Source organism: Esox lucius, chromosome 24, assembly GCF_011004845.1.
Source record: "Esox lucius isolate fEsoLuc1 chromosome 24, fEsoLuc1.pri, whole genome shotgun sequence".
Classification (NCBI taxonomy): domain Eukaryota; kingdom Metazoa; phylum Chordata; class Actinopteri; order Esociformes; family Esocidae; genus Esox; species Esox lucius.
The window spans coordinates 12975723-12998725 of NC_047592.1; the positions used below are offsets into that span (position 1 = coordinate 12975723).

A 23003-nucleotide genomic window follows, 5' to 3' on the forward strand; every position below is an offset into this window, starting at 1 on the left:
AATTGTTCTGGGGTCCCGCTTTGAATCACATTCTGCTTATGTTTTCATAAAGCCTTTACAGTGTTTTAATAAGCACTGCATGAATGTGTTATAAAACATCTATAATTATATGTCATGCTGTAAATAGGGGTTATTAATATGCCAGTTTGAAAAATTCTCCTTATTAAGTGATATAACCCAAATCACTGTCAATGATCAATCAATTGGTCTTCAGTATTGCGACAGCAGCCTAGCACATTTATAGAGTGTTATGAAGGCATTGTGAAGACTACATAAAGTATCAATACGCTGAAGGTCATTTAAAGCAGGTCCCATCCTGGGATTGGTGTGGTTGGTTGTGTGGGTTTGCCTTTGCTTACAGTTAGTGAGTTGGAATAATGTTGTCAATTGTCAGTACCCTTGGTATTTTATATCTGCTCCATCTACTCGCTGTCAAGTCTGATCAGATCCAACAAACCATATCAAGCTGTTCTGCTTCGCTTACCCTTCAGCTGCCTTTTTTAGCATTATGTTATAGATAAAGGGACTTGTATGCTGTAGTTGTGTTGATGGTGTGATTTGTTAAGATGTATGGTGTATGTTCTGTGTGCGTGTACATGTTTCAGTGTTACCGTGTCTTCATGAGGACAACAGCTAAGAGTTCCCATCAACGCCCACTGCAATTCGCGTGTCCTTTATTTAACCTCGTTTTTTTTCTTCTACGAAGCTTAGAAATTGATTGTCATGGTTCAGGGTTCTTATGTATTTTTTTTGTTTCATCTCAAGGAGTCTCCCGTGTGTCCCGAAGAACTCGGACTGGTTCACTCCCCAAGTGGATCCCTCTGTCAGCGACATCTTTATCAATGGGAACTGGAGCATGGCCGATCCCTCCCCTAATTGCCAGTGCAGCACGCCAACAAAGACCACGATGTTGCCCGATTGTCCACCTGGAGCCGGGGGCTTGCCCCCACCTCAGGTTAGTCGGCTGGTCTGACTGGACAGAAATGTTAGTCGTCTGGTCTGATTGGACAGACACGTTGTAGGGGTCTTGGTGATGTGTCTACCGTCAGCACGTTTCGCAGTGTAGATCCAATGCATTAGGGGATATTGATTGTGTCCTACTCGAATATACTTGACCTCCGTGATATACTGAATGTAGCACCTTATCAACCAATCCCGTAAAGCTTAGTTGATAGTGCGTGGTGCTTATTTTGTATTATTTAAGCAGAAAAGGCAATACCAGGGTTGTGGGTTCAATTTCTAAGGGTGAGCAGGAAGAAAATGTATTGACAAAAATGTGAGTGTAAAATCTATTTAATCCAAATTAAGTATTAAAAAATCTATATATTACATCATTACCTTTAGCTACATGGGTCACCCGGGGAGTGCCTATCACAAAGGAGGGTAAGTGTCCACAAGGTTTGTTTCAACATGGCTTCCTGAAAAGCGTTATGGAGTAGGCAGTCTTAATGAGAATATGGAGGTTGGGATGATGTCATCCCACCAATATTTTATTTTGATCAACATATCCTAGATCTCTTCCCTCCCAGAGAGAGTGGGTACCGGTTTGCGCTGAGCTTGCAAATCTCCGCCCCTCCGCTTTAACATCCAAGGCCCGGGCCTGGCTCCGCGTCGCCGGGAAATCAATGGCAATGTTTTATAAGCAATTACCCGAACATACATGGCCAAATGCATGTGGGGCAGTATCCCTGAGCTGACCCCGAGATTCTTAATCCTGCCTGGGATCGATGAGGAGGGAGGCTCCCCAGATGGCTGGGCTGGAACTCTATCCCCTGACCGAGCACCATTACATGCTAAGAGGAACGAGTGGGCTCCTTGGGCCCGACATGCGTGGCTCCAATCACAGAAACGTCATGGATAGACTGAAGTAGTCATCGTCTGTACACTTTGTATGGACGCTGGTCCACTCCATCACAAGGTATTGATTTGAATCCTTCTACTAATTCTATTTCTAAGGGGTTTAATACCGTGAATGGTAATGGGAAAGCGAAACGTTAAGGGACAGCAGATGGCATATGCAGTAGAAACGTTCATCATAAATGTGTTTTTAGTGTTTACTGAAGTATAATTTTTGACGTTTGTGAGATGAGATACATGGGCGTGTGAGGGATCCCGGTTATCTTGGTAATATACAGTACCCAAAGAAAGTGAATGGGTAAATAAAAATGTCATATTGAACTACAGGAAAATGCGTATGCATGCGTAATTCAAATGAGCTTTTTGTTATGTTCTGGCTGGTTCATTTTTGGCTTGTTGACAGTAATACATTTCTTGAGTTGAGTAGTTGATGATGTATTTTATAAGAAAATACAGGATGTTCCAATACAACAAAAGGTTTAATTAAAATTACATAAATCATCAGTAAATGTATTTAACACTGAATTAATTATGAGATATAACATTTCTAGAAATCTAAGTTTAGAGCACACAAAAACGTAGCTAAGCAATGAACCATAAACTCAAATCAAACAATAATGTTATGGCTAACATAAAAAAAGTTTGTAATGCCTTTCATGCTAACTAATTAGTTTTAATGTTGGCTAGCTAGAAATGAACTTAGCTAGCTTCTATTATTACCCACTAATATTAACTAGCTGCCATTACTTAGTTACTAGCATAACATTACCTTATAACCATTAACTACAAGGGTCTCCCTTGTCCAGTACATTGTACATGTAGGTTAAATGTCCACAAGGTATTCCATTTGTATTAACTTGTCTTGCTCATTAGCATAATAAAGTAAGTGTTCTAAAAGAAAATGTGGATGTTGGGAATGGAGTACAGTAAATGTATAAAGTGACATTAACCCTGACATAAAAGGTGTAGAGTGTGACACTACACTAGCAGCGCTAGGATGTGATGCCATTTTAAATAGATTTGCGTTGTGTTGGCTTCTCGGCAGACAGTGTTTCAACTTGCACAGGCATTTTTTGAGAAATTTCTCCATGTTTCTCAGCTTCTTAACACCCTCCTTTTCTTCGAGGAAGTTACATGTCTGAGAGGCGGATATAGTCCTGACCCAGTTTGCAAACAAGTATCCAAAAGCATGGGTCTGACAAATCTGAGATAATTTGGTTCTGTGAAGCTTGGGAGAAAGAGAAGTGTTTTTTTTCTGCTTGTCTTGTTCTGAAGTATCATCATCTTGAAATGAAAATTGAGATGTTTGACTGTGAGGGCTTTGATTTACTTTTTTTGTAAGATTGCTAATTGGGATTCATCACAATGTCTTGGTAAAGAAGAACTGATGGATTTTTCCAAAGTAAAAAAAAAAACAATGATTTAATGTATATTTTCATGAACAGCTGTAATTCACATGTTTCTTATCCTTACTTTAATTCTAAACCCATGGGCACTACACACCCACACACCAGCCAACACACACACGCGCACACACACACTTGTGCGCATTGCATTTATATCCTTTTGGGAACTAGAAAACAAAATAGTCCATGTTCCCAAACCTTAACCCTAATCCTAACCTTAACCTAACACTAACCTCCATAATCTAACATACCTAAATTTAACCCAGGCCTAATACCTAACCCTAGTCCCAACTGTAAATTCGACCCCAATCTTAATCCCTTATTTAGGTTTAGGAGTTAAATGTCCTACTCAAAGCCGGTAGTCTCTATCCTGAGTGTATAACCTGTTTCACACGTCCTTGTCGCACTGTGTTGCTTTGGGGCCTTGCCATTCCACTCCTTTGTGAACGGTCTCCACTGAAAAGAATAGCACCCAGCTAAATGTAATGGACTGCTTATTGGTAATGTGAGCCAGTCTTAATACCAGCAGGTAGCCCCTGAGCTCCTGACATCCCCCCTGTCTAACCGTGCTTGTGTACGTGTACATGTTTTGTGTGTTTCAGCACCGTGTGCGCTCGGCCCTCTCAGACAGACAATGAGAGGCCCTTGAAAGCCGGCGACTTCCTCTTACCAGAGCCCACGCTGTTTGGTGAAATTACCCTTTCTGAAGAAGCCCGGTTCGTTCCCAGTCCTCTTCCCCTGCTTTCAAGAGCGCCTCTGTGCCGCTGAACCAGCACACGACGTAGTCACTCACTGCCCCTGATTGATATGTAATGCCTCGTTAAGGCCGCGCCGGCCTCCCCGTCTTTCGCCCACCCACATCTTGTGGCCACACATGGCCGTTTTCGAGTGGGGCTTTGGAAAACCGGTATTACGAGATGGGGGTGGTTTGTTGAGACAGTTTGGACTGAAGAAGTACCCTTTGCTCGACCTTTCTCATTCTGACCCCTCGGATGTTCCGTATCTCGACGAGGCTGTCAAGGAGATCCATTTGGGAAGGTGTTGTTGTGAATGGGATGACATGCGGCTTCATTTCTGGCCATCTGTCTTTCTCCCCCTCACTCATGCACAACGCTTCTTTGTTGTTTTTTTTTGCCTCCCTTCTCAGGGTGAAACCTCTGCTTCTGTCTGTGGTGTTATAGCAGCTGATTTATTGTAAACAAGATACACAGTTGTAGCCCCACAGGTATCGTTGTGGTCATGACTGAAGAGCGCAATAATGCAGCAAATGTTTCGATTTTTGTTTTTCAAATGTTTTTCCGCCCCGAAACAATAATCATGGTATGACAGCACAAAAACGGTTGATGCATTGTTACTACAAATTAATTAACAATATAAATTTCAGCATTAACTATGTCCATTGCTACAACATTATATTATTACACATAGTAAAGTGTTTCCTTTACATTAAGTGGCGTGTTCTTGCGTAGTTTTACAACTATATTCCATCTTACAATTTTCCAAGGCATAGCCTTTGAGATACTTAAACAAATAAACACATTTAGAGTGTTTTGTTACAGTTGAAGTATCTCGTCCTATTGGACAGCCCTCATATTAAATGGCACTTTGCATTGATGTGTAAAAAGGTCACTTTTTTGGATGAGATATAAAACAACAAGTGACTTTTAAACTTGTAATATATTTGTGTTTTATGATTTGGGATTTTTTAATCTGCGTCTTGGCAAGGGAGATTCAAATGTCTTGTGTATGCCTGTTAAACAAAGTCTAAAGGACAAATGGCCTCAGCAATGCACTTTTCACCATTTTCTTGCATCTACTCTATTTTCCTTTAGCAAAGCTAAATGACCCATCATGTTGCATGACTCTCAGTAGAGTGCTTTCATTGTGATTTGTTGCTTGCGGTCCAATACAGCAGTGCTATTTTACCATCAGACCGTGTCTATCAGTGCATATTGAGGAAAGATATCATTCCACATAATCTGGTAAGCCCTTGTGAGTTCAGAGGAACTGGCTACACTGCATCAGATATAGGACAGATTGGAGCAGACATAAAACATGGAGTAGATACAGACATTAAAAACAAGATAGCTGCAAATGTTGAGAAATGAAGCCCACCCACTCACATGTCAAGACGCACACACACAGATAGACAGACACACACGCACTGACACATGCCAACATTCATCAATCAATGACTGGGAGCTTTAATTGCTGTTGATATAATGGGGTTCCACCAAAAGTAACCCAGAACTTATGGAGATATTCACTTTGACCTAATAAAAAAGGGCCAGTATTAAATAAACAAGGACATCATATACAGGCTTCAGAGTAGATTTCTCTTATATCGGCTATCTTCTCAATATGCCTGTGAAATACTGCAAAATACATAGGCCCATCAAGACACAGAAGCTAGTGTGAAATCGTTGTTTCCATGGAAATGGCATGCAACGGTAAGCCCATTATCAATTCTCAGGTATTGACTCTCGTTAGCTGGCAATATTTAACATTCACAGATGGATAGTTCTCTATGCATGCGATGGAATTGATAAAGCCTCTGCGTTCTCCGTATAACGATTGATGTCTTTATCATCAGGAGGCCGCTCCCTAACTAGAAGCCTGTTAGCAAATGAATCTCTGAAGGTGCTGCTGCATCGCGTGGTGCGCTCTTCTGTTTAATACATTACTGAAGTTACATGTTTGTTGTTCTTGGTGGCATTTTGCCATGGCATTCAAAACATTTTTATTTTAAATATATGGTGGCTTAATGATCTGAAGTAAATTATAGTCTTTATGATAGCTTTGTGGCACCAGTAGGACAAGTAAAACCGGTGATGGAAACCTCAATAAAAAGTTTTAGGTAAATGCTGGGTTTTCTGATTTGATAAATCACCTTGCTCTATTACTAATAATAATTCAGGAAGTAATACCAATGACAGAAGGACCTTTTACCGGTGTATGCATTTTAGCAGAGTTTGTTCAGTTTAGAATATTCCCAGTTACATATATATACAGTATACTAACTAATCACCCGTGGGACAAGCCAATTGGCTTGTAGATTCTACAGTGCATACAGATTCATGTTTTGCTGTATACAGGACCTGTTTTAAAATGGAAAAGGCATTGTGTTTATAATTTGTAAGTGTTTCTATTTTTTTTTTTTACATGAAACCAATGTCAAGGTACAGCAGTTACTACAGTAATTCAAGAATAAGTGCTGTATTTTCTTCATTCACCACTTATGTAAGTAGAAGTGGGAGTTTTAGAAAATGCTGATATCCAAATTTAATTAGATATGCTTTAGCAAGCCTTCAACATCACTGTAAACATTACACCCAGGGATGTTTAAAAACTGTGCTTTGATGTTTGCAATAATACTGATTTACTCCTTCTTTGTAAATGGCCAGAGAGTATACTGGGTCAATTTGAGGCAGAAAAACACTTTACAACAAAAAAACTTTATGAACTTTATTTCCTAATTGGACAAGTTTCAAAACATTTTATCCCTAATGAATATATCCCTGTTCAATGAAAAACCTCTCGAGCCTCAGATAAAATCTTTCTTGGGGTCATTATCCTGATATGTCACTGCTTTGTTAATCTACTGTATTATGCATTTGCTGTGACCTATTCCATCATATTATCTTCTTGACAATATAAACTGGAGTTCAGGTTATTGGGAATGGAATTCCCCTTTGGCCAGCCTGGGTTGATCACTGTTGTCTAAAATCTGATCTACACAGTGTACCCCCAAACTGGATTCACACAGAGCAAACAAACAATATTGGTTACCCACATTTTGCTGTAAGAGGCTACTGTTGATTTGTTATCATGCCTTCCAGCCCCAAGATCCATTTTAGTGCAAAATGACCCTTTCGAATGCGATACGTTTTTGCAAGGAATGGCGCATTGAAAAAAAGTGAAAAAGGTTGTGAGGTTGCAAGATGAGACAAATGGTGGAATGAGGTCCTGCAATTTGTTTTACTTTTTTGTAAAGAAACACGGCAGCTGTTCTTTGCAGCAGAGAGCATCGAACCAGATTCCCACATAAGATCAAGGTATTTCAGCACATTTTCATCAAACAATTATACTTTTTTGTGCATGTGCGTAAGTATTGGGGGGGAAAAAGCTTAACTGTGTATATACACAATTATCCATTGGCTGCTGCCAGCTGATACTGAAATTTCTTGTCATTGTAAGCCAACACGATACCATTTAAGTCGCTATTCTTCACTTCACTTGTTCCCAGTATTTACAGAGAACTTAACATTGGTTACTTTGCCAACATCCGTCACCACAAACAAGACAGGTGCAGCTCTCTCGACAGGAAATGAGAATTACGAGTCACGCCGTTCCGGAAATGAGAATTACACGTTGTGTCTTCAAAAACACGAAGATAAAAAAAGAAGTATAATCAACAAACTACATGAGACACACTCAGCCCGGGCCAGCGTAGCTTCACAAAGCAGGTGGCTGACATTGTTTTAAAGCGGAACTATGCGTCTTGAAAATTGCGTTGAATTTGAAGTCGTTCTTTGAGGTTTGCCGAGATGCAGAGGCTGTCAGCTGAGATTAATAAGAACCTTGCCTACTCCCTTATCATCACTCTGACAAGACGGCTTCCAGCTCATGATCACTCTGGGCGTTCATTCATCTCTCTCTAGTTTGCCTCTTCTGTATGTCACCAACCTGCTCTCTTGCTCTGGGAAGCGGCACACCCGTTCAGAATGCCAGATGTCATGTACAGACGTTATATAGACGTTTCACATGTTTGTCATTTAGCAGACATCCTCTTCCATAGAGACCTCCAGAAGGTATTCCCTCATTTGGTGTTTCGATGATGGTGGCGGTGAACACCGTCTGACACATGGGTTGAGACCTGGCGACTGTGAAGGCCATAGCAAATGGTTCACGTGGTTCTCATCTTTAAACCATTCAGTGACCCCCGGCTCCCTGTGGATGGGGGGGATTGTCATCCTGGAAGAGACCCAATAATGAACCCTCCTTCAAATTCATTTAAATGCTTTCCTCTTGCCATCTTGATCCAATGTCGTGGTCAACTGGGCCTGTTCGGCATTTTTACGCACGCCACAGACAGTGATAGGATGATAATTCCTTAACCGTGTCGTGCAGTACACCTGTTGGGAAGCATTCGCGTCTATGTTCCTTCTCAAATCTCACCTGTGTGTATATTGTGTAGGATGTGCAATAAATATTCCCAGATAAGCCTTAAGATGACTGACTTCTTTCGAACGGCCCCAGGGGTCCCAATGAGGCCGGTGTTAATTGCTCAGCGCTGTCCTGGGTAGATGGGTGGGATTTCAGACATGGCTGCTTTGTGTAGTCATGCTCTAGCGACTCCTTGCGGTTATTGGCCGGGGAATGCACTCTCTTCCAGGCATTGAACTGCTGGAAAATACTTCCTGCTTGAGCAGTCTGGTTGCCTTGGCGAGATGTGCACGTCTCAATCGTGGACTCCCCTGTGGACCCACTGGGAGTCGCTTTGATGAGCGGAAGGTCAAAATCGGGAATGGTACATCACAAAATTGAGAAGGAAAGATGGAGTGAACTGTAAATTATAATAAATTATAATTTTTTGTAATGACTGTGCAGCAAAGAGCGGCATAATAGTGTCGAATGAATGACTGATGTGAAATATTAAGGATTGTTAGTAATCAAAATCTAAACCAGACTAGTGAAAAGAAAAGTCCAATGACCGGCTCAGTGTATTGGCTGAAACTGAATATGTCGAAATTATTTTAAACACATATTTTCCGTTCTTGATACCATCATTAATTTAATTTGAGCTAGCCAAATGTAATTTACAATAGCTACACTGAAAGTGATGCTGCACGGTGTCCATATTAGGACACACATCCGCGGCGTGATGAAGGAAACGTCACCATCTGTGGATTCAATTGTGGAGTGTGGCCAATGCAATTAGACTCATTCTGGCCAGTTGAGCTGTGAGCTCGGGCTCATTGTACGCACTAGAGTCAGCTTCCCATCTATCCGTTTGTTTATTCCTAAATTCCTACTGTTCAGAAAGTACACCCAGACTGTTCCATGGTAAATACCGGGTAGCGCTTGGTCTCTTTTTCTTCCTGTTACACGCTTGATTGTTGCCTCCCCGCTGCACTTTCCAGTAGTGTGCGGTTAGCTGAAGAGGTTTCTACATCTCAGTTAATTTAGTAGGTGACACATTTTCGCTAGAAGGTACAATGATAAATCAGTACATGTTCATCTTAGAAACAGGGGTGGGGTAGAAAGCCCAACTCTCGGCAACGGATCGGTTAAAATAAGCATTGGGATTGTTCAAAACGCTTGCCAAGCCATGGTAGGACCACTGTTTACCATGGGCAGTCCTGTGACATAAAATAAGATTTGTTCGCAATTCTGAGAAATCTCTGTACCATTATCTCAGCTCTGGACATCTAGACATTATTTTCTCTGGTTTATAGCCTAGAAAATAATTCTACGTATACATTGACATAATAAGTCCTGGTCAGGTGATTTTGATTACTGGGCCCTCAACAGAAAAATAAGGAACAACGATCCCTCAAGTTATGTATCACATTGAGAGGAATGCTAGCAAACAGCCCTCGGGTAAGGAATCCCCCTAAATTCCCCTTCCAAAAAACGAACCCCCGCCCCCTGCTGCTACCCCCCCCCCCCCCCCCCCCCCCCCCTGTTTTAACCTATACCCTCCTAATCCGCCTCCTCGCCCCAAACGAGCAAGGAATTAATTAACAAGCCGAAAGCCCGTTTGCATACATATCCGTGTCATTACTGAACAACTAATAGAAAAGAGCCATACAAACAGGGTTAATCGGCGTGGGGGAGGCTGTTTAAACAGGACTCTATCTCTCACCGTACAACGTGTTGTTTACTCTTAGTTAGGAGCTGAGCTAGGAAACCAACAGAGGGTGGAGAGAACACCACTTGGCTTAAGAGAGTCGAAGGTACCGAGAAGGGGTGTGGGGGGGTAGGACCCAAACAAGGAGTCTCCGTTAGCCTTCCCAGAAAATCATCCTAATCAGCTTGGTGTCCGGCAGCCCTGCCTGAACCGGCCAGGCACGGGAAACGCTAGTCGTTAGCACGGGTCGGTCGCCGACGCCGGAGTGGCTGTGCAACGCCGTGTCGCATCCTCCAGTAATTGTGCGTTTGAGTGTTCCAATTCGTGCGGAGTATGCGCTAATTAGGGCCCTTTTGACATTAACCACGGCATCGGCTGTGTCTTGGGGACACGGAATGTTCCACAGAGCTCGCTAATTGACAATTACGGTGGGGTTCAGAGTGCTCGGTGGGGTTGCCCGGCGTCACAAGTAAATTATGGGATGTTCGAGGTTGGAGATGCTTCTGCTGCCTCTGTCTTGGAGTGAGGCTGTATTGGTGGAGGTGGAATGTCATCACCCACCTTGTTTGACGGTGGCCACATTTGATGGTGGGCCGTGTTGCAAACATAGACAAACCAGGTTTATTCTCAAAACCTACATGTATTTAAGTTCAGGTATATTTCAGTCGGTTGGTGAATCGGGGTAAATACTTGTTATATGTTTGTGAGTGTCTCAAACTTGTTGTGTGTGACTTGGTTGAGTAAATCAATCAGTCATGTTTATTTTATAAAGCCCTCCTTTACATCAGCAGTGTTGCTTTTACAAATCCTCCCTCAATTGCTATGCCCAGGGGTTGTGGGTTTGATTCCCGCTGAGGCCACCGAGTAAGTTTTGTGACTTTGAATAATGCCAACCGCTAAATATGTGGTACTCCTGTTGTTTTTATTGCTTTGATTTTAAAGATTCCACCACTTTTTCACAGAGCCAATGGTTACTTTATAAGTCTGTGTGCTTTGGCAAAACACAAATCACTTTCTGAGGAATGTCAGGCCGATGAAACAATGTGTACATTAAAAGTAATCACATCTCATGTGTTTCCAGAGGACCCAGAATACAACAGACCTGCTGCAGGACCTGACGGGCAGGAACATGACTGACTTCCTCTTGAAGACCTACGAGAAAGCAGGCAAGAAAAGGTACTTTCAGCCCACACCTGGTGGTGCTTACGCAACCTTGAATGTTCAGACAGAAAACAAACAATCACTGTCTCACATCTGATTCCAGACGTACTGATCTGTAACATCCATCTGGATAACTTATGAGCCAGAAAGAATGTTGCTGTATGTTTTGTCCGTGTCTATGTTTGTTTACAAATTGTTGATTTCTTATTCATTTGAAGTGTGATCTCTTCGATCTGTCCATTTATCAAGGTACGGAGGGATTTCCGTCGGAGGAGTCAACTCCCAAGTCAGAATGACTGAACCGGAAATTGAAGCTGTGATCACGGATTTGAAAAGCCTGTTCAATTCCTCCCAGGTATGTTATGGATATTGGAATCCTGTTGTGTTACTGCCAGCTCTGAAACAGCTTGACTTCTGAGGGAAGACGCATCGATTTAATACGAACCTCTGTGGGAAATGGATATTGAAGGTACGTTCTTCCGTGGTTGAAACCCAGAAGGGGTCTGTGGAGACATCAATTAACAGAGGTCCGTGGAATGTTGTTTATCCATGTTCAATTATGCACGGAGGTAGAAACCAAGGACAATTTTGGCTAATATCCTTTCATTGGCCCCGATTGCCTACGCTAAACATGAGCTCTTTATGAAACACAGGATCGCATCTGCTTGAATGACTCTTGAATTTCAATACGTTACCTTCACAATTTAACTCAGAAGAAAGTTCAAACTTGCATACACTTCCTCAGCACACCATCTTATCTCCCCCTCACATACACAACAGACACGCAGAGGTCCTCCCGAGCACGCCCACACACGTACGCACTCATTAAATGTTCAAATGCACTGGAGAAGGCCCGGACCTCAACCTTCTGCGGGATCAGCAGAATGTTGTTCGCCCTCGGGCGTATTCCCCCATTCTCCTCCAGGGCGCTTCGCGCTCTTGATTCTTCCAGCTAACAGGACTTTAATTTGCCACCGCAGTGATGATGTAACATCTCTGGCCGTCCCTGAGCTTTTGCCTTATTAAAGTGGAACTCTGTCCTGGGAAGACATCTGCCTGGATGCACAACCACCCCGGTGGCAGCCTCGTCTCCGCGGAGCGCTGTGTCGGCTTGGGTCCGTGACGGGGAGAGAACCCAGAGCGGGCGGGCGCCGGACGGGTGCCGCGACGGGAGCTTTTCGTCGTGTGCTGGGCTGCGTGTCTGGATGGCCCCGTTAGGAAATGGAACGCGGAAACTGAAATGAGACTCGCGTGGCGACGAGGCCTATGGATGAAGAACAGGGTCCGGGTGGAGGGGCGGTTTTGAGAGAAAGACTCCACGCCCGAAGACAATTTAGAAAGCCTAGTTAAGGACCGGACGCGGTCAAACGCGAGCCACACGAACACAGCCTTTTTTACGGTCGACCTCGACTCATCCGAGATGTCACATCATGCCCCCGTTTCAACACCTGTCATGTCGGTTTGGCCGGCTGGCCGCACAATCACCGCCCTTGAGGAGTGAGTCGTTTCGTGAAGGATTAGTGGCAGTAGGTGCATGCCGCGGTTCCCCTACCCCCCAAGAGCCCTCACCCCCCCCCCCCCCCCCCCCCCCCCGCCAGGCTCTTCCACCTCCTGTCTCCCTGTCTGCTGCAGAAACGAGGCCCGCCGAACCAGCGGCTAATCCTTAAGACCACATGCCAGGTTTCCCCAAGAGCCGGCCTCCATCTCCACCAACCACTCGCCATGTTTCTTGTCTCTCACTTCCCATTCTTAAAAAAAAAAGTCCAAAAGAAAATAAGCCAAATCCAAGTATGCTATCGAGCTCCCGCTTTGCGGAAGGCCGAATTACGGACAGAAAGGAAAGCTTCTGTAGCTCCGGGTTATGAATAGTAAATTAGATGGAACGAGGAAGTAATTTGACACAAATAGTTTCGGTTGGTGTTCAAACACTCCCGGTCCTCCCCCCATCTCCGTCTTTCTCCCTCCGCGTTCCTCTTGATGTCTTGCTCCTCGTGCGCCTCCCTGTCCTCCTCCATTGTTCTGCAGGCTTTTTATTGAGGCCCCCGCATTTATGTATTTGCATTTATATCACATGTAATGTGTTGCGGTTTGAACTGGACCTGGGTACTGGGGCGACCGATCACACGTGAAACCCAGTCATCCACAGGTTCTCGTCCCATGGCCCATTTCATATGACGCATGCCCAAATTGGACCCAGTCTCATGACTCGTTGTGCTTGCTGCCGCCGGGTCCTGCATTGCTTTTCTTAAAAGGGCTTCATGAAATAAATCTGATTGGATTTGAATTTGAATGTATTGTAACATCACGTCTGCTTTTCTGTTCTTTCTCTCCGTTGTGTCTGCCCTCGCTACCCATTTGTCCACTGTTAGGAATATTTCAGACAATCTGGACCTGCAATTTGACGAATGGAAAGAGAGTGAAAGTGTTACAACGTCCAATGTCTATCATTACACTGAATCGATGCGTCCAGTTTCTGCACACGCCTGTCTCGATCTCGAACCTCTTATCTCCCACACTGGCAAAAGTTGTGTGTTTTCTGACAAACCTGCATGCAATTTGGGACTGCAGCTAATGACAGTTTTTTCTCCCCCTATTATATTTGTTGCACACGAGCTGCCATCTTCTGACACCACAATACATTCGCAAGACGTCCACCACAGTAATGGCGCTAAACAAAAATGGCACCCACCTCGACCAAAAATAAATGAACACGTGTGGTTGTTAACTACAGTAACCTTCCTGGACACGCACTTGTTTTACTAACCCCCTTAGGAGATGTGTGGCACAGAAACATTGTTCTTCATTTTGTATGTGCGGAACTGTGCCCGGTCTACCTCTAGAGATGAACTACTTTTTTTTTTTTATTGTTGTGGGAGGTTTTCCACAGGGTACAAAAAAAAATGAGAGAGAGAGAGAGAGAGAGAAACACACAGAGAGACATAGAGAGATCTAAGTGAAAGGCGGTGCTGTAAGTTTACAGAAATAACAAGCAAAATCATGTTACCTTTTCAGCCTATATAAAATAAGTGGGCCTCAGCAACCTAGAGATATTGCCCGTGTTAGGCTTTTCCCCTCTCTTGTTCCACGATGTTTTGCATTTCAAATATGTCTTTTCCCAAGTGTGTCCAATTAAGCCTCGCCCCCCCCCCCCTCCCCAATTCTCTCCTTCATTAGGATAACACAACAGATCAGATCCTCCTCAACGGCGAGACACTCCTGAAAGAGCTCGGGACACGGGATAATGTCAAGGTATTTTATCACTGTTCGTCTTGAGGCTTAGAGACTCACCGGCTCCTTGTCGGCCATTACGGTTTTTTGCCTGGTCATCATCACGAGTGCTTTGTGAGATGATGCAGTAGCCTCCGTTGCCCAAACGCCAGTACACAGATAGATCTCTGCCTGTGTAGTGCAAAGCTAATCATAAATCATACAAGACGAGGCTATCTCCGGGGGTTTTCCCCGAGTAATCTGAGCTGCTTTCAAACCACTTCATTCCCATCATGGACACCTTGACTAAACTGCACTGGGAGTGGTTGAGTGGTTCAGATTGCTTCCTAAATGTATTAACCAGTTAGTGTGTATAATCTGGAAACAGGTTCTCTGTTGAGGAAGCGGTGAAAGGACAAAGTACATGGTACAAAATGTAGCCTATTAGCATTATGGAGTTATAATTCCCCAATGGACTCAAAAGCAGTCTATATGCCTGATGCGTGATGTAATTAGACTACTTGAATTATGTGTTGGAAGTTATAACTTAGCCCGCCTCGCTCTCTTCTGTATGGTGTTATCTTCCACTCTCCCCCAGCCTTTCTAAGTCTACCATGTTTGATGAATTTAATGGGAGTCTAGCAACAAGTCTCCCTGGGGTGGCAGAAGAGAGACTCCAGCGTATTGAGGAATTGATGAAAATAAATTGATGGCGAAACGGCGTTGTATAAACCAAAATTGCATTTTGCTGTGCAATTATTGAACTCGCTAATGCCGTTGTCAACCCCCAAATATATTTAAGGAGTGAGCGCGCGTACGTGGAAGTGTGTGCCAGTCTAGATTTGTGTGTGTGTGCGCGTGCGTGCGTTTGTGTGTTTGACTGCATGTGTGTCGGTTCTTGCATGTGTGTGACACAGTTTTACGGTGGGCTCAGACATGGTCTTATCCTAATTAGACCAGCGCTATCAGCAGGGGGTGTTTTCCTTCTAGAACATTCTTCTTCTCCACCACGGGAGATGCAGACAGCAGGGGCATCATAGAGAGAAAAGAAAATTGGAAAAAAAAGTATTGAATTGTTTATTACTTATTCAGGAGACTGGCTTTTGTTCCAGTTGTGTTGGATTTCACCTTGGTTTTCCCCCCAGTTTTTCTAGTTGCTGTTATGTAAAGAAACCATAAGTTGTTTTATGAATCACACATGATAATTTGACAGACGAGCCATGTCGATTTGAGCTCACAAGATTGGGATGGAAAGTCCAAGGTTAATGTTTTACAGACGTTTATGAATGGATTAACTGCAAGATGCAACGTACATAATTCCCATAACATTTGTATGTTGTCCCTCTTACTCTCAGAATTACGTTTGGATTGTTGCATATCGCATAATGCAATCAACAGTAGTTCTGTAACAACATTTACATATACATGGAACAAAGGTTATGTTGTACTAATTGTTGCCATCTTGATACTGTTATTTTTGTTGATGCATTATATAGGTAGATGTAAGCAGAAATCCTCAAGTCTTCCCCCAGTGACCACTTTTTCACATTTAGAAGAAATGTCAAATTGTAACTTTATAATGCAAGTAATCTTTCCTGTCATTTCATAAACCCTCTGTTTGTAAGACTTCTAAAGGTTTCGCATTAATAAATAATAGAACTGTTCATTTGATTCTCAAAATGTTTATAAAAACCAGATGTGTATGATGCATTTGAGCCTGTGCTATACCTATTCAGTATGCCTCATGATCCCATCCACTGAATTGTTCATCTTCCAAGCTTTGTGTGGATAGAAGAGTTTAATAGTGTATATTTAATGGCATTCACAACATTTTAGCAAATAGGAAAAAATGCATTATAAAATGCAACACATTATGACAGATGTTTTTGCGGGTGAGAAAAAATATTGTGTTTTGGATCCTAAAACAAGCACTTAGTTTAAAACATTAACTTCAGAAAGAAAAGCATACTTACACGTTTTCAAATATAATTCCAAAAATCGAAACCAAGTAAACAGAGCATAAAATTAAAGATGGTGGAAAGGGACAGATGGTGGAAAGTGACTGGTGTTCATTGCAAATGGTATGGCCATGTAAACTCACTGTATGTATGTAGATCTGTTTGTCATTAGTAACTACATGGAATCAAAAAATCCCACCAGGTTAGAAAAAGGAAAACGTATGATTTATGGGGCATTTCCCCAGTCCCAATGAAGAAAACCACATTTTCAGTTTAAGGATTAGCGTTGAAATTAAACTGATTCTTCAGGCTCAAGGGTTTTGAGGTTTAGTTTAGGCTTATGAATTAGGGTTTGGGTTATGTTTGGTGTTGATGTTAAGTTTGTAGGATTAGGCTTAAGATTTGGAGTAAGGAAAAGGATTGAGATTTTACAGCTTGCTCATAGTCAATGCAAATCAATGCTGAATTGATTGATTTTATAGATTGGTTTAAAAATAGCTAACATTTATAAATGAATGAAAACATAATACCAATATTAATAATATTAACACATTGAGGCACACCCCTACACAGGGTCCCCAGGTGTAAATTTCTCTCCACCCAGACCCGAATGAAGACTGGAGATGTCCAGAACAAAGCAAAATCACTATTGGACATGGTTCTTATCCAAGACTAGTCCTACGAACTGACCTGCAGGCTTTGTTATCTTAGAACTATTAACAGTGATAAACCCTCTCGCCCTTGTTTCCAGGTGTGGTTCTACAACAAGGCATGGCACGCCATCGTGTCCTTCATCAACGTGGCCAATAACGCCATCCTGAGGGGCAACCTGCCAGCGGGTCGCAACCCCAGGGACTATGGCATTTCCACGTCCAGCCACCCCCTCAACCTCACCAAGGGGCAGCTCTCCTACCAGGCGCTGTGAGTCATGCTGTTTCAGCCCCGTAGGGGAGTTTCTGAGTATCTAGGACTCAATTCCTGTGCTCCAATCCTAACTTCAACCATTAGTGGGGGAATTAGAAATTGACTAAAATGTTGGTCTATGACCTGTGCTTTTGACCTATAGGATGGGCCTCGGGGCGGCATTATGTTTTGGGAGTGAGTTAGAAGGGGCAGAATGAGTCTCGTCTTGGGTTGCGGAGGAGAGGTAGAAGGAGGGGGTCTCTTATTGGGCTGTGTGAGAGGCAAAGACAGGCTGGTCGAAATAGAGAAGGTCTGAGACTGGTCGCCAGATGAATCGTCAGATTCAGAGGGAGAGCTTCCTCAGAGGAGTAGACAGGGAGGGGGCAAGAAATAGAGACAGATGATGAAAAATACACAGTCAGGAGAGGGGGATTTGTGTGACTAATAGCACACGCGGGCTGAACCCATGGGGACCACGGGACATACTGTTGCTTTAGCCTGGAGCCCAGCAGCAGCTTCCCCGACAAGAGATTTAGCCTGGAGCCCAGCAGCAGCTTCCCTGATGAGAGATTTAGGATTAATGAGGAAGTCGCTATACTGCAAAACCTCATGCCTTCACTGAGTAATGTAGTCAGAGCACCTATCGGATCTCTACATTGAGCGTCATATGGAGGACAATGCAACTTCATATTACAAATAAAACCATTACAAAGCGTTTATCAACATGGCACTAGCATAACATGACACAACGTGATAACATATCGTACAGTAACGTCTCATAACATAACACATTAGAATAACATAGCATTCACAGTGATATAGCGCAAAACAAATGACAGTGACCTACTCTATAACGTGTCACAACATAAAATAGCATTACACCATGACATTCACAGTAGCATAACATAACACAGCGTGACAACATAACATTCACAGTAACATAGCATTACACAGCATGACAACATGACATTCACAGTAACATAACATAACACAGCATGACAGAGTGACATTCAGAGTAACATAACAAAACAGCATGGCAACATGTCAGTCACAGTAACATAACATTACACAGCGTGACAACATGACATTCACAGTAACATAACATAACACAGCGTGGCAACATGACATTCACAGTAACACAGTAACATAACACAGTAACATAACGTGACAATATGACATTCACAGTAACATAACATAACACAGCGTGACAACATGACATTCACAGTAACATAACATTACACAGCATGACAACATGACATTCACAGTAACATAACATAACACATCGTGACAACATGACATTCACAGTAACATAACATAACACAGCGTGACAATATGACATTCACAGTAACATAACATAACACAGCGTGACAACATGACATTCACAGTAACATAACATTACACAGCATGACAACATGACATTCACAGTAACATAACATAACACATCGTGACAACATGACATTCACAGTAACATAACATAACACAGCATGACAACATGACATTCACAGTAACATAACATAACACAGCGTGACAACATGACATTCACAGTAACATAACATAACACAGCGTGATGACATGACATTCACAGTAACATAACAACACAGCGTGACAACATGACATTCACAGTAACATAACATAACACAGCGTGTCAACATGACATTCACAGTTACATAACATAACACAGCATGACAGAGTGACATTCAGAGTAACATAACAAAACAGCATGACAACATGTCAGTCACAGTTACATAACATTACACAGCGTGACAACATGACATTCACAGTAACATAACATAACACAGCGTGACAACATGACATTCACAGTAACATAACATGCCACTGCTGGCTAGCTGAAATGTCAGTTTGGATGTAGATCCTAATGCAACTGATGACCAGTCATTCCATAGGCACCATTTCAGTCCTAGTTCTTTTGTAGTGTTACCACCTCTGTCTGAGCCAGGTATTTATGTAGTGGTCAGGCCATAGTGACGGCAGTGAATTAGAAGGAACACACAGGCTGCAGTGGCTAGAAGATAATTACCACAGCTCCCCTAGCATAGATTCTGCCCAGGCCGGTCGCTCTCTTTCCTTCTCTCTCTCTCTCTCTCTGGCTCCTCTGCATGGAATTTATTAGTTATGATCTAGAGATTAACTTGGGATTCTTCTCCCCTGTAAAATTAATTACCGGAGGTAAAAAGTGAGGGAAGCGTGGGAGGAAAACAACGAGCGGGTGTTCGTGTACTGCGTGAGCCAGCTTGTGTCCCTGCATCATTGACCTAAATCAAGAGCTGTTCCCCAGTCAAAGAATGGTTCTAAATGGAGCAGACAGGAATGGGGTGTCCTGTCTATGCATTTTGCCTACTCGACACTGACCGCGGTGCTCAACTAACATAAGAAGATGAATCATCATGGTCTACTGTACGTTAGGTGGAGTTTTTCATACCTTCGGTGAATCATAGAGAAACACATTCTGTCACGTAATCTCACACTCATCTTTTTATAAAACTCAGCTTGACATTTAGGGCTTCAAGTACCATGTTGAGAGTATTTTTTTAAATATAATTGGGGGAGTGGACAGACAGTTATATGCCGTGAATGTACATTTCTCAATCCAGGATCTCTCTTTTTTTTTTTTTCTTCTTTTTTTTTTTTTACATCGTTAGAACCAAACAGATGTTTAGAAACCGGCAATGATGAGGTCATCTCGTGGCTCTGCTCCGTCTGTTCGACATGATCATCCGAGTGGCATTATGCCTACGCGTAACGGCTTGATCAAAGGCGAATCGTTATTAGCTCACTTCATTATGGTCCTCCGACCTGCACTTCACCCCTGCGTTTCAAGCCGTACCTTATTCTAGGTCAGAAACACCTGAAACGACCGGGCGCATTAAAACACCAGCCCACCGCTACCACACTACCGCTTTATTAGCCGGGTGCATTTCTCCTCACAGTGATTAGCTAGCCGTGTGTTCGGGGTCAGCTCATTAGCGAATCACTCGCATCGCAGTGTCCTCAGCCTAGGAGGGCGGGGTCTGGATAACCCTATTTAAAAGTGTTGAAAGTGGGACAGCACGCGGTGCGTAATGGGTTTCACATTTGCACGTTCTAAATGCGTCCAGCCTGTTCTGATGAATGCGGTAGCAGACTGGCACAGGGTTACTTATTTGATATGTTAATTGCAGCGAAGGTAGTCTGGTGAGAGACAGTGGAAAGCCTGGAAGGAAAAGTGTGTGTGTGTGTGTGTGTGTGTGTGTGTGTGTGTGTGTGTGTGTGTGTGTGTGAGGAGCTGGTAGAATATAGCTAATTAAGCAGTTGCAGCAAGGACATTTTGATAGCAAAACGTTTGAAATTAATACGTTTTTCTAATGAAGGAGAGGAAAGCCTTCTGAGTAAAGAGAAGCGGTTGCTAAGGGCCTCGATCGTCTTTCGCGTTTGAGTCAGGAAAGAGAACTCCCTAGCTAAAGGCTTGATCGGTCAGTGAATATGCAATCTGCACTTAGCTCATAAACTACACTGGTGTATCTACGATCTTAGCGTTTGTAAATGCTACCTTGTCAAGTTGTCTGTTTTGAATTAAATCCAACAGCAAAGAAGGAATCCAGTTGGAGGGAGTTTTTATTTCAGTGCTGTCTATGCCAGCTAACATAAATAATTGAAGAGCAGTTGAATAACCTTTGACCACAAACATCCAGCACCTTCAATGAGGTCCCATTTCTCTGAACTTCACAAACCTCACTGTGCCTACAACTTTGTTGGATTTGACAGTGGAGGCAGGATGTAGGGTGATAAGACGAAACCAGCAGGAGTAAAGTATGTGATGGAAAGAAAGCACAATGTGAATAACATTCTAACAGAGTTAAGAGGTTTCGCCATTGCTTCTCTGATATGTTTTTCAGAGGTTCTGTCTTAATGCCAGTTAAACTAAGAATGAGTCAAGTTGAGTAACAAGTAGATTGCTAAATCAAAAATTCAATTAGTTAAAGATCATATAAAACGTATCCAACTGGCCATCTTAGTATTATAAATTCAACCTCAACGGTCTTTAAATAATACGTAATGAATTACTCAAAAACTCATTAAATGGGCAAATGTAAACGAAATAATTTCATTTTCTGCAGAGTTGGGTTCATTTCATGTCAAAGGCAAGATTAATGACATAACCAGATTTTACTCTGAATGCAACTCAACACCTGGAAAGGTTATGAGAATTGTATCCACCGGAAGGCCTCTTTCTTGACCAGTTCTCTGTCTGCAACTCCTCAAGGCTAAGGCAGACTTAGGCCTTGAATCCCTCGACATTGTCTGGGTCCAAAATGGCACCCTATAAATAGAGTAGTACGTTGGTCAAGAGCCCATAGCAACTCAAAAGTACTGAGGTATACAGGAAGTAGAACGCTTTTTAGAATGCGTCAATGTCTAGCTCATTACAAAGCTCCAGAACAGGGCTGTTTTCCTCTTTTCCACAATGACTTGTTGTCTGGACTCAACGCCTGTTAGGACTAATTGTCAGGTTAAAGGTTGTTTGGCCCTGAGGCTCTGTTGGTTAGTAAAGGAAGTGTGGGGGTTTCAAGTGTGTCAAGTATCCTCTGATGTTGACTGCTCCTACTGTTTCAGTGAGTCATTAATCCATCATGAGAAAGAGAAAAACCAGAAACACAATTTTGCATGACGGGATCACAAACCAATTATTGAGTACTAAAACCACGCTATTCACATAGGCATACAAAGCAACTGCATATTGTTTGATCATTTTAAATAATCTATATGGGTTTAGGTCAGGTTGCTGTAAAGCCCAAAAAGTGAATGGCGGGCAGGCAGATAGATAGATAATTACAGTTATGAGTTTTATCGACAAATGTCAATACATAAGTCAAGAACCATCTAAAACTGAATTGTAAAATACTAAACTGCTTGGGCGCGATGTCCGAACCGGTCCTCAAATTCTTCTTTTCTTGCTCCTTCAGGGCCGCCACCTCCACCGACGTTGTGGTGTCCATCTGTGTCATCTTTGCCATGTCTTTCATCCCAGCGAGCTTCGTCCTCTTCCTCATCCAGGAGCGTGTCAGCAAGGCCAAGCACCTGCAGTTTGTCAGCGGGGTCAACCCCACCGTCTACTGGGTGGCCAACTTCGCCTGGGATATAGTGGGTCATCGTCACTATTGATTTGAACAGAATTTGAACTTTATAGGAATCCAGGGGCCTAGGTTTGGGCGGACAGGGAGGTGATCCCCCCTTCCCAATATTTCAGAACGGTCATTTTGCCCCCCCCCCCCCCCCCCCCCCCTCAACTAACCCAAGCCTTTGGGTTTTTCCTAGCTCAAAGGCAATAGGTGACACATGAGGTTTTGATGCTGGTCACCCTCAGGTTTTGTGTCATCTCACACCTTGATGGTGACCAAACCTGTTGGGTACATAATGGCACTCTAATGCCCATTGAAAGGAAGGGATGGATGGATGAGCATGAACCCCTAATGAAAGAAACCCCCGACCAATTCATCCTGGATGTTGTAAAAGGGTAGATTAATGATTTCCCTTCACTTCAGAGGGATAGGAGATAGGTCTCAGGTAAGTCGAATAATCCACAAGACTGCCGTGTTAAGTATTTTAAATAGCTGTTAACCGTGTCCATATTAGGACTTCCTCAGTTTTAGCACATCAGGC

At 42.9% G+C, this 23003-nt stretch overlaps 1 protein-coding gene across 3 annotated transcripts in view; it reads left to right on the top strand.

Annotated features, from left to right (window-relative positions):
* LOC105020625 (phospholipid-transporting ATPase ABCA1) overlaps positions 1–23003 on the top strand; it is a 175916-nt gene that overhangs the window by 108367 nt on the left and 44546 nt on the right. For all 3 annotated transcript variants that reach the window (XM_020043474.2, XM_010887801.3, XM_010887800.3), the window contains 6 exons: positions 766–955; positions 11198–11292; positions 11527–11632; positions 14452–14526; positions 17194–17363; positions 22307–22484. In XM_020043474.2, coding sequence (XP_019899033.2) covers positions 766–955; positions 11198–11292; positions 11527–11632; positions 14452–14526; positions 17194–17363; positions 22307–22484 — 814 coding nt within the window. The remainder of the gene's footprint in view (positions 1–765; positions 956–11197; positions 11293–11526; positions 11633–14451; positions 14527–17193; positions 17364–22306; positions 22485–23003) is intronic.